This window comes from Synchiropus splendidus, chromosome 16 (assembly GCF_027744825.2).
Source record: "Synchiropus splendidus isolate RoL2022-P1 chromosome 16, RoL_Sspl_1.0, whole genome shotgun sequence".
Classification (NCBI taxonomy): domain Eukaryota; kingdom Metazoa; phylum Chordata; class Actinopteri; order Syngnathiformes; family Callionymidae; genus Synchiropus; species Synchiropus splendidus.
Window position 1 is genome coordinate 17,663,955 of NC_071349.1, and position 12,253 is coordinate 17,676,207.

Below are 12,253 nucleotides of genomic sequence, written 5' to 3' on the forward strand. Positions count from 1 at the left end.
ATCTGTGCAGCCGTTGAGCCTACCCCACGCTCTCGCTCTCTCTCTCTCGCCGGTGTGACAAAGTGTGCGCAGCTTTCAGGGGTCTGGAAATGACTTGAAAAGTGATTGACAATTACAGGACTGAGCAAGAGTCTGCGCTCCTCAATCCCTCGCTTCTCTCGACACTGTGTACATTACAGTGACACCGAGAACCAAAATAAACACGTCCCTTTGCTTTGGGTAATCCAATCTTTCTAAGGTAGCTACTGTTCTCATCCAATGTTGCTGCAGAGGGGCTTTCCACGTTCTTTCCCTGAACACGCTCCAAAATACACCCCTAAGCCCCTCTTGCACAGATTTCCAGTGCCCCTGCACCGTGCAATTTCCCCCCTAACAAGAGCTATTATAGTGGCTCTGGTAAATGTATGGACAAGCGAAGGGGCGAGACTGACGTGAAGAAAGGCTCTGTTGAGGGTTAGCTTGTGGCCCGGTTTCTCAGTGTGAGGGTCTGTTTGGATTGAGAAACTGTCAGGCCACGCTGGGTGGGATCAGAGGATATGAGGAGAGCCTTGTCGTGAGGACGGCAGCACTCTCACTTCTCCGACAGGAACTGAAGTAATGCGAGGGGACAGAAACTGGGGAGTCCCGGTTAAACACAAACGGATTCAATTGCTCTTAAGAGTGCTTGAAACGGTTGCCTGGCGTCTCAATTGAGGTCGAACCAAGGTTGAGGCGTCTTCGTTCATGGTTCTACTTGCCGAGTTCAAGGGTGTCCAGGTACTTCAAACTGTACCTGTCAAGTACTGTGCTGCGCTCCTCACTGTGCGGGATTCACGTGACCTTCTTGGGTCCCTGCCCTCACTACTCACCCGACCTGGTCCCATTTTTTCAGGCGCTGTTTAGAGAATTTTTGTTTGTGATTTTACAATGAAGAAGTGCCCGCGTCGGTCTCTTAAGATCTCGCCTACACCTTGAACTTAGAAAGAGTGTATGTGTGTATGAGGTTATGAGGGAGGCTGAGCTATAGCTTTGACGTGGATGAAATCTGCAACGTTACAATGTGTTATATTGAGTTTGTTTTTATTTCCAGAATTCCCTACTTAACTTCCTGCAACTTTCCCCAGGTTACACCTTGTCCTTTGTTGTCAAAATAAGCCTCTGCTGGGCATCTGCTTGTGAGGTCAAAATCCACTTCTCTGTGGACTCCAGTACGGAACCTAAGTCCAGTTTGATCTGAATTTTTTGGGCAACACACACTGGCCTGAGTCTGAAGTATGAAATCCCTCCCTAAGTTTCTGCCCCAAAATGAGCAAAATTCTGTATCTGTGCAATCGTTTTTACTTCCCTCCACTGTGGTGGTTTTTGAAATGTGAACAATGTGACCCCCCCAAAAATTTCATGCCTTGAAGATGACTCTGAAAGTATGTGGTTGTATTTACCCTCCATCAGTGTCCTCCTACAGAACATAAAGCTGTACTTTCTTTTTGTCCTCCAGAGGAACTCAAGTGTGCTGGGGTGAAATGTCCAGCTCTGCAGGTGCCATCCTGTCCAAAGGGATCAGTTCTGACTCATGCTTACACACCCCCTGCTGGTTGCTGCCCTTCAATACCGCCCCAGTGCACTTGTGATCTACGTGCCTGCCAGAAGCCCAAATGTCCAAGCGGACAGCGAGCCCTGCCAGTCAGCCAGGCTAGCGGTCATCCAGGAGACTGCTGTGATATCTTTGAGTGCCAGAAAGGTAATTGCGGAGAATTGCACACTACACATTCTGCTCTCCTGCTGAGGGCGGCTGCGATCGCACGGTTGGTTTTAGGCTCAACACCTCCACAGCGATCCGTCTCACCGTGGCACTTTCCTGCTGGGTTAACGTCCACACATCAATGCTACTGAATTGGACCAAACCATTTTACTCTGCTTTTGCCCGGCTGCACTCCTGTGGTTCGATGACATTTGTCCGCGAATACGTCCAGTTAGATCAAAGCCAATCTCCTGGTTCAGATGACACCAGGAGAAACCGGGAGAGGACCGACAGCGTTGTTTACTCTGCGCGCTTAAAAAAACAAAACAAATCTTTGTTGTTTTACCAACAGAACAAATTCCCATTCTGGCCCCTCCACATGTATAAATGAGCGCCCTGTCCTGGAATTAATGGACTTAACAAGCCCAGTGACCAGAAAAGTGCTTAGGCTATGAATTTGCTCAACAGAAGTGCAGTGTCAAAGGGTTTCTGTCTGGTCACACGTCCAAAGGGAAAAGGTTCAGCAGTTCATTGATGGGAATGCTTTTTATGTCCTCCAGTCTGCCAGTAGGGAGGGTAATCGAGTCCGGCAGGCCGGCGGGGGCTGAATGGCAGCCGCGGGGGCCATGGGATCAGTGTTTTGATAACAAGTGTCTGCTGCTCTTTGGGCCTAAAGCTTGATGCCTTTTGTGCAGCCCCTACCGTCCGTTAGGCCTGCATGACTGCTCGCACAGAAAGCGGCGCTGACAGTGACATGGACGTGGCTCAGAGTCACCGTCTCGCTCCACTACAAAGCTTTGGAATTGTAACAAACGTTGTAACTCATGTTGGCTAATTTGTGCTAAATATAGCGCTGTTGCACAAAACATAGACCTCAGAAAACTGAAAGTACTAGTCTGTGTTTTCGGTTTGGTAGCAGTTGCTGTTAGGCAGCATGTTCAAGACCTTAAAGAACCTGGTCATTTCATTACACGTTTCATTTCTAGCCAAGAACAAAGTAAATAAAAAATGCTTGTGGATGTTCAGGCATGAGGCGTAACCCTTTCCCAGATGTCATCCTTTTGTTCCGGGATAGGAAAGTAGCAGAGACTTAGGTAGAATCCTGGCCACTATTGGACATGAGTAACGGTAACAGAGTAGTGGTGTTGCGTGGAAGAATTTCAGGATGTTGATCATATTCCCTCCTAATCTTCCAACCCAGTGAGTGACACAAGTAGCGGTCCAGTCATCTCACGTCTTGTGTACTGCACCTCGCTCCTGGACATTGGATGGATCTCGAGAGATTCCCATCACAGTGACCTCAGACAAAAACTTGTCAGTCCCGTCACTTCCTGTCACTCAAACCTCACAGTGGCCTTCACGCTAGCAAAGCAGGGAAAGTGAGGGAGAATTTCAAGAAGCTAAAATATTGCGGAGCACGAGCAACAGACCCCAAAACTGCTTTTCACATCTGCTCTTGGTTAGAGATGGTTTTTCAGAGATAAGCGATCATCATGGGAGAGACTTTTGAGTCAGTCCTATTATGGTATGGAGAACAGATCTTCATTTACAGAAAATCCACAGGGCCCACATCTGCTGGTAGCTGTGGAATACATTAGGTGACCACACTGGCTCTGCGGATGCTCTTACATAATCCCCTGTCCTTCATGCCCGAGCACCCTTGATGAGAATTTACTGTGTCGTTACCCCAGAACCTCTATTGTTGAATTACCGAAAACCGCTGAATGCTTAAATGCGTAATGCAGAGTCGCCATCAGGATCAAACATGCAATCTTCATCTTTCCTGTGCCATATGTGGTTCGTGAGCTTTGATCGGGTCGAGCTCTTCCTGTCTGGACCCATGCATAACCTTCCCGGTACAAGAGGAGGACAGCGATGATGTAACCTGGCTCATGTTAGCATCAGCACGGAGAGAAAGTTCTTTTGATTCGACCCACCTGTTGCCAGACCACAGAGCTTCTGCCAGCAGCTACTCATTTGTCCTTCTACTCTGGGTCGTGGTCCGACCATGCCAGCGGTGTTTGGATCACCAGGAGGTCAGTCTGGACTCTCTTTCTAACTGCTTCATTTCTCTCAGTTTCTCCGAAGTGTGTCCACGATGGAAAGGAGTTTTCAGAAGGGGAGGTTTACCGCATGGACCCCTGCTGGCTGTGTCAGTGCCGCGGAGGAATTTCCTTCTGCTCCAAGGCAGAGTGTGCGGAACTGGACTGTGAGAACTTCTACATCCCAGAGGGAGAGTGCTGTCCTGTCTGCATCGGTGAGTGCTTCCACCTGAGGATGATGGATGTGGTCGTTGAGGACGTGAAGAGTTGGGCCGATGAGGCTTCATGAAACAGCGCCCTCTTTATCAAAGCTCCCTACAGGTGGCGCTCTTGAAAAATTATGTGAGGGGTAATTGGAACGGTTGTTCCAAGTAAAAGATTTTAGAGCAGAAAGTGCCACCTAGTGGGCACAGAAAACTACGATACTGTTTCGTGAAGCATCATAGTTTTGAACAACCATTCCAACAAGGAACAGGGACTGAACTGGCCACCTCTCAGTCCCACACCGACCACCGTACCATATGAGTTATGTTGCTCTTCCGCTGGTTTATATTTATCTAACACAAGTACTTTACAGATACCATTATCCGTTCATGCCACAGACATGGTCACAGTGACGGTGGAAAGTTTGTACCCACAGATGCCCTGGCGCAGACTGAGGGCAACATGGCCGCCAACATGCGCCGAAGGACCCTTCCAACATAGTCACTTGAGATGAGGTCACAGGATGGTGTCGTTGCTCAAAGAAACCGCGACAGCAACTTGGATGCAGCCGGAATTGAGCTGCCATCTAAGCTACTGTCACCGTAACTGTTTAGGGGTGGTCAAGATAGTAGACATTAAACCATCAGCTGCGGTGACCCTTCCTTCATGACCTGCTTATTTCATACAGTACAGTGACTGAAGTCCAGGCCCAACTCATGCTATGGACTCATTTCCACCGAGACTTAAGTGCGTAAACCCGTCTTTCTCCCAGAGACTACTGCTGGGCTTAAACGCGGCTCTGGTCTGGCTTGAGGCAGTTTGGACTTTCTAAAACTCATGAGCTCAAAGCTGGAGCTGCGGCCCCAGGACTGTGAAAAGCCAGTGGAGTTGCTGCGCATATGGTGAGCACATTACAGCCAAGACGGTAGCAAACGCTGGACTCCTCCAGCGCGGCTTCTATCACAACGCTCGCCGAAGACGGCGTAAGAGATCATGCTAGGTCAGCAGTGGAGGTACATCTGGAATCTATAGGCTTTCGCTGTGGAATGCTTTCATCTTCTGCTTATGGACAGCTGGTCTTGCTTACCACATGACTATCAGGAGGTCATCCACTGTATTCTTACGACACAGCAGGGGCAGCACTTTACATAATCATCTGCTATAAACCTGCGTTTGTGATGTTATATCTGGAAGTTTTGATCCATCCACCCCAGAGATTTTCTGGTGCTGAATTAAAAGGTCACAGGTTGGTCCTCTACCAGAAACTGCCCCCACTTTCAGAGGGCTGCCGTTCTCTTTCTCCACAATCTGGATGTCCTGCTCCTCATTTATTATCATTGTCATGAGTGTGTCATTCATTCTCCATCTGAAACTTAACTTTTCTCACTCTCTTCTATCCAGTCCATTATCTGCAACATATTATGGTCAAGATCAGACATCCAACTTTTTAAACTCACTTCAATATATTCAAGTTAGTCAGATGATTCAACACTTTTTTTCAGTTTTAAAATAGTATTTTCCCCATTTCATTACTTTTTTTTTGGTTAAATTTCTAGTTTTCTAGTTTTTTAAAACATAGAATTCTTCTTCTTTTTTCTAAAATATTGACCTCATGTAGCTCCACAGTATGACGCCACCTGCTGGTGAGGACTTTAGAACGGTCTCTCAAACGATAATCCTCAACTCAGTGCAACCAAATCCTTTTCATTCCTGTTGCGTCACTGTCTGAGTTTGTCTTTCTGTGGACTTGACTATCTGTGAAAACCTGATTTGCATTTCCAGAATAAAGTACTGCAAACGTTACATGCTGTAACAATCCAAACTTGAACCAATAATCAGTTTTATTTTAAGTATTTTATAGGTTTCATTCTGTTTCAACCTGAGTTGCCAGCTGATAAGAGACAAGGAGGGATGTGTGTGTTCATAACATTCGGTCGGTTGTTGGGGCAACAGGACGAGTTACAAAATAGTACAAGCCAAATGCCAACGGCAATTACACCACTGACTCTTAACCTTAGTGCCGGGGCCCACGAGCGCCCCCTAGAGGGCCCCTCAAAGTTCTTTTGTTTTACACCTCTGGGTCGTGAGACGCTCAGTTTTAATACAGTAGCCACATATGGTGGCAGTGGTGAGTCACTGAACTGACTTGACAGCTGCACATCTGTGACAGTTACCAACTATGGAGAAGTTCTTGAAAAGAAAATGTGATAAAGAAAATGATGTCGTCGTGCCCAACAGTAAACACTGTTAATGAAAGCACCTGTTGAAGCAGTTTTGAAATTTAATTGGCAATACTTTTATTCACTTATATCTTCTTTGGAGTTTAAATAAAATATATTTTTATTTTATGATATTTAGACATGGTTTTATTATATTTATTTTATTCAGAATTTTATTCCGTTTTTTCAATTTTGTCGACAGTTTGCATCAAGTGAATTTTTTTTTCTAGTAAATTTGACCTGCTTCTGCTGCCGGTTGGACTTTTCACGTGCTTTCATGTCATTTGGCAAGGTTTTGGTTTGTCTACATGTCACGGATCAAGAGTTTTTAGCGCGATAGTCTTCAGTCTATCTCATCACTACCAAGTCTCACAAGCTGCGTCTCCCTCACAGATGTGGAGTTGCTGTCGGTGGACAGCACCAAAGCCAGTTGCTGGGTGAACAACAAGTTGCGAGCCCATGAGGAGCAGTGGAAGGAGGACGACTGCACCTTCTGCCAGTGCGTGGACGGGGACCCGCACTGCACTGCCATGGCCTGCAAACAAAGCTGCCAGAACCCGGTCAAGATCCCCGGAGAGTGCTGCCCCTTCTGCGAAGGTACCAGCTCCAAAGACGGGGGTCTCATTTGCGGCTGGTTTCTGTGCGCCGGCGCACGTGGCGGAGGCTGGTGTGGCGGCGCTGCCTTTGCCACAGAGGCAGAGTCGGCATGGGCTCATTAAAGGAGAGGCCACCGAGCATTCTTGGAGCTGCAGGGTTCTTTGTGTTCCTTTATTACTCATTGCCGCCAAAATGAGACCCACCTGTGCGAGGCGCTTTTAAAGCGCGAGGTAATTGAAGTGGATCCTTTTTTTTTGGTCATTAGCTACAGCTCGTTTGGCTGCTCCTCCCACCGAACGTGGCGAGAGTGACGGGAATCGGATCCTTCTTTCTAATCCCGCAGTCTATAAACTCTGGGTTTAATCTCACCTCGAGGGGCACGGGCGACTCTTAAGCAGCTCACTGTGCGACACACCCTTGTTAAATTGCTCCACATTTATCTGTAACTGCTGTTTACCGCACAGTTGGAGACGACGGTAGCTATTACTAAAACACACTGGATGCGGATGCGCGATTACGCACTGCTGATACGATCTCCGCGCACAAAAATATCTACGCCGCGCGACAAAAAATCATCCTGAATTGAATATAAATGACTGCGATTTATGGACTACAGGGCGTCTTGCCGTCCAGACATAAAGCTTTGTGACATTAGACCAATAAAACGTTCAACCGTGTGTATCCTTAACCGGCGGTTTCCACCATTCTTCCGGTGCAGCGGTGCTTAAGACCGTCCGCAGAGTGACACCGCTACATACACAATGGACCGAAAAGCAACTAGAAGAGCTGCTATTTGAAGTGAACTATTACAGCTGGCTGATGTTTAAGAGCCGATTCTTCTGAAAGTCGCTGGTGGTTGGTCCAAATGTGCACATGCACTGAGCCAAGTGGAGCGGCGGAGTTACGCACAGGAGAGAGAATGGTTGCAGCGCAGGTTTCAGACTCCAATACACAGAGAGTAGACGCTAGTCAGGTGAGCAAATGAAGTGTGGAGTCTGTGATGGAAACCTGGTCCTTCTTCGTTTGAGCCTGATCCACACAGGCTCACTGTTGCGTGAGGAGCGGTCACAGAATACGGTGGCCTCAAGTGGACAAAGTCAGTCTCACAACAGACAGATTCATGAGCTTTATCCGTTTGAGGATGGATAAATATTTGTAAAAGTTGTTTGAAGTTCTTTGATGTTCTCAATGGTGTCATGTGACTTCAATGACTAGGGTTAGTTTACTTATTGTATTGGAAGATTCTTGAGTTGTGAATTATGCAAATTGTAAAAAAAAAAAAAAAAAAAAAAATCACAATATTTTTTTCAAAACTATTATAAACTATTACAGCTGTCACCACAGCCGACTACGACAGGTGGCTCCCAGTGGTCCAGGTGAGCGCTCAGAGAGTTTGTGTGTTTGCTCAGACACATGAAACATTGGAGGGAACGTTGCTGGACACCTGAAGGTTGAGAACCTCTCAACAAAAAAACAGAGCATCATGTGCAGCGCATATTTTAAGGCAGCTAATCCACCTTCCATCTTTTGCCCCGCAGAACCTTCCTACGAAACGGTTAGTCCCATGCTGTGCCCTCCGCTGGAGAACTGCTCCCTGTCGGTGATGGACTGCCCCTACGGATTCCATCAAGATGAGAACGGCTGTCTGCTTTGTCAATGCCTCAACAGTAAGAGAACTGTTTTTCAATGTGGATGAAAAGCACCTCGGAATGTACGTGTTCTTTGTTTCAATTGTTTCACGTGACAGCTGGTTGACTGCTGAGAACGTCAGTGTCCAAGGTTAGCTGTTCAAATCCCAGTCAGCGGTCCTCTACAAAGTGAAAGAGGCCTCTCTGATTTGGTCCCTATGAGGAACCACTACCTCCAAGATACGACTGTAATATCACCACTGAACCAGAGGTGGAGAGAAGTAGATAAAATAGTTGAAAACCTTTACCTCACCGTGAACTTCCCTTCAAAGGGTGATGAGACAAAAGGCTAGGAGTCTCCTTTGTATTCATCTGTGTGGAGCTGTCAGTTGTTACAAAAGTTTTTGAGCAGGGAAAATTTTTTTTTTTTGAATCTGGAAAAAAGTTCTGAATGAGAAGGACAACAAAAAAAAACAATAAGTGGATGTGGTGAAGGTGGACATGAAGGTAAGATAAAGTGGAGGACTGTGGTGCTGATACCAGGGTGAAAAGTCATGAATAAAAATATATACATAGAAAGAGTTTTTACGGAACATAGTGGTTTGGATTAAAAAAAGAAAATCGGAAACAGCTAGCTTTCCTGCAAGGTAGAGTAGAACACTCACTGACGTTCCTCCTCATTCTACAGTGTTGTTGCAACTTGACAAACAGTCCAGTCCTCACATCCATGAACCTCATCGCTTGTCTTCCTCTACTTCTTTCTTGCCAACACCATCTACTTTATCCATAAACTACCTCCAGAGATGACGTAGATTCTCTCAAAAACGTCAGACAAGGCCATCGCAGCAGCAGTCCACAGAACCATGTTGGTCTCAGCCTCCTTCCTTACGAGGTTCATCGTAACAAGAGTGCAGCCTTGACGGATGGTTGTCTCACCTCCATCTGATGACCCTTCCTCACCTCTTCCAGACGACTCCTGCCCGGACCTGGGTAAATATTGTTCCCTTCGGTGCCCGCTGGGGTACGAGAGGGACGACTTCGGCTGCGAGGTGTGCGAGTGCAACGTCCCCGTGCTCAAGTGCCGCCCTTTGACCTGCACCAAGACCTGCCCCTACGGATATGTGTAAGTATGAAGGGCAAACAAGGGCGTGCTCCCATTAGTGTTCCTGCTGGTTCAAAGAGTTCAGCTGAGCAAAATGTAGCATCTTGACTACACAGCTAAAGAGCTCATCTGTCAGGGTGAAGCGTCCCACACAATAGCTTCTGTTAGGTGGCAAACAAAACACTTTTGTGACTGAGGTTTGGCAACACAAACAAAGGGCTCACCTCATTGGCCTATGCAAGTTCCTAAATCCATGTGTTCCATTCCCCTAATCTCATACTCCATCACACATCTGGAAGTGCTCCAGTGGTCCCCAGACAATGCGCTCATTTTGGGAGTCATTGTCGCGTTTCATCGGGGCCACATCAAGACACTCGGGCTTCCTCTGGTATTTCAACCACGCTGGTCTGGACTCATGATATCGACATGAGCCTGATGCGTCCGCACAGTTTCCCAGGAGAAAGCATCGCGGGTTATGGTCACCCATCTGGAAAGAGGAGCAGGAAGTCTCGACTTGATCCTTCGTAAGCAGCTGTTAAGGACTTAAAACCCTTCAGAGAACATGCCAGTCTCACAAAGCCGACTTGTCTTCTGACTCGCGGGACCCCAGCGCGGAGTCATCACAGGGAAACAAAAGAGCTTTCTGTTTATGCCGCTTGTATTGATGACATTCTGTGAGCGCTGTGATGTATATCCTGAGCCGAGGACGTCCCGGCCCCCACTGTGAGATGAATAGACGGGGAGATGACTGGGTGAAGCCGTGTGCAAACAACAATGATTCAAGCCTGGGACCGATTTCTAGCTCTGGCTTTACGCTGAATTAAAATAGTAATGTAGCACCAAGGAACAGACTGGGAGAATCAAAGCCATGACCTTGTCACCGGCCGGGAAGGTCGCGGTTACTAGCCGATGATGCTACCGGTAGCTAGCATTGATGCAGTGTCTCACATTTTCCTTCCCATTCACTGTTCCTTTCGCTGCCACCTTCAACTCAGCGCACCCATATAACTTTCCGCGCTCAATGGAGTGGGGATAACAGCTCAGACCCAAAACACAATGGACCTACAGTACCTGACATTGATCCAGATCTTGAAGACCATCATTTCTTTATAAAGCGTGAAAGTTACCTCTGTTAGGCCTGCTTTGCCAGACAAGAGGTACGAATTTGACTCCTTTCTCTCGGGGGAACCAGGCAGGTGCCATCACGCACACATGTTGCGATCTAGTGACACAAAGATATTAAACACATTTTTCACTTATTTACTTTTAAAGTAGAATATCAGAGGGCGTTTCGGTTGGTGTGCATCAAAAGAACAAGCTCTTACCACAGGTCAGTTGGCCTTCTAGCGTCTTAGGAAAATAAATACTGTAATAACAAGATATCTCGAGTGCGACAGAAGGAATGGAAGGACACACTAGTCTTGGTTGAGACTATGAACTTTGCCCCACAATTGCTCAACAATTGACAGTTGCACCTCTTGCTGTACCCTTCAACGGCTGACTTGTTGCTTTGTGGTTTCACCCTCGAACAAAGCGCTGCTCTGCGTTTCTTCAGCCAAACCCTCCAGATGTTCCAGCAGAGTCTCCTGGAGTCCACGTCAAGACTGTGGGCTGTTTTTCAGTGGCAGCTTCAGATATACGGCGTCATTAGAGAGTCATTAATCGGCTCAGTGAATCGGTGTCATCTGGAGCGACTGGAGTGGAAGATGAATGAGGAAATAATGGCACCGTCGCTACAAATGGGTTTTGACTGGCTCAAACTGCCATTGGCTTTGACCTTACATAGTAGTGTTTGGTTCCATCAGATAAAGATGTGAGTGAATCTATTTGGAAAAGTGCTGATATGGCTAACTATCTAAATCAAAGCGTAGGAATTAGCTCTTATCGGACTCGTCGGTTGCACTCCGCGTCTGCAGCGGGTCAAATTGAAAGCATCTGATACGGCTTCAGATTGTTCCTCTGGTTGGTATGATGTGCAAACCGCAGGGATCTCACATGTTGGCCTTTTATTTGGCCCTCTTCAAAGAGAGCTAATAAAGAGGAGGCAAAGCAGGTCCAGATGCTGATGAGATCCGATTTCAGCATCTGGACCTGACTTCGCCACAACACTATTGTGTTGTTCGAGCGATGTACACGAGTGCCGTGTCATGACTCGTCCGTGTCTCCGCAGCCGCAACAAGCACGGATGTGAAATGTGCCGCTGCATCAAGTGTCCGCCGTTCACCTGCGACAAACACTGCAGCCACGGCTACAAGCAGAACAAGAAGGGCTGCTTCACCTGCACGTGCAAAGGTAAACCCCGCCCTGTCGCTGGTCCTGGGTGAGACGCTGTGACATTTATTTGCTGCCATAAAACCGCTTTTAAGCCACTCCAGTGCGATAACTCACGGGACGTTCTGGGACTAATGATTATTTCTGGATTGAATTTAGTCTATTTTGGGTCAATACTATTCAACAGCTGGCAGCCACAAAATCATACTGGTAGTTCGGAAACCATGGTACCATTGCCAGCTGAAGAGTGGCAAAGATGATGTATGAATGTAGCAGAGGTACGCGCTAGTGATGGGCTGATGAGGCTTCACGAAACAGTGCCCTCATTTTCAGAGTTCAGCAGGTGGCGCTCTCAGTTGAAAACTAATGTGAGGTGACATCAGAACGGTTGCACAAAACCAAAGACTTTAGGGCTAAGACTGCCGTTTAGTTGGCTCAGAAAATGAACTTACTGTTTCATGAAGCCTCAGCAG

The 12,253-nt window shown here is 47.2% G+C and overlaps 1 protein-coding gene across 3 annotated transcripts in view; it reads left to right on the forward strand.

Moving 5' to 3' along the window:
- crim1 (cysteine rich transmembrane BMP regulator 1 (chordin-like)) overlaps positions 1 to 12,253 on the forward strand; it is a 33,590-nt gene that overhangs the window by 14,081 nt on the left and 7,256 nt on the right. For 2 of the 3 annotated variants that reach the window (XM_053846096.1, XM_053846098.1), the window contains exons 4-9: positions 1,475 to 1,717; positions 3,795 to 3,974; positions 6,576 to 6,779; positions 8,318 to 8,446; positions 9,377 to 9,530; positions 11,680 to 11,801. In XM_053846096.1, coding sequence (XP_053702071.1) covers positions 1,475 to 1,717; positions 3,795 to 3,974; positions 6,576 to 6,779; positions 8,318 to 8,446; positions 9,377 to 9,530; positions 11,680 to 11,801 — 1,032 coding nt within the window. The remainder of the gene's footprint in view (positions 1 to 1,474; positions 1,718 to 3,794; positions 3,975 to 6,575; positions 6,780 to 8,317; positions 8,447 to 9,376; positions 9,531 to 11,679; positions 11,802 to 12,253) is intronic. The other variant, XM_053846097.1, reaches the window with a different exon arrangement.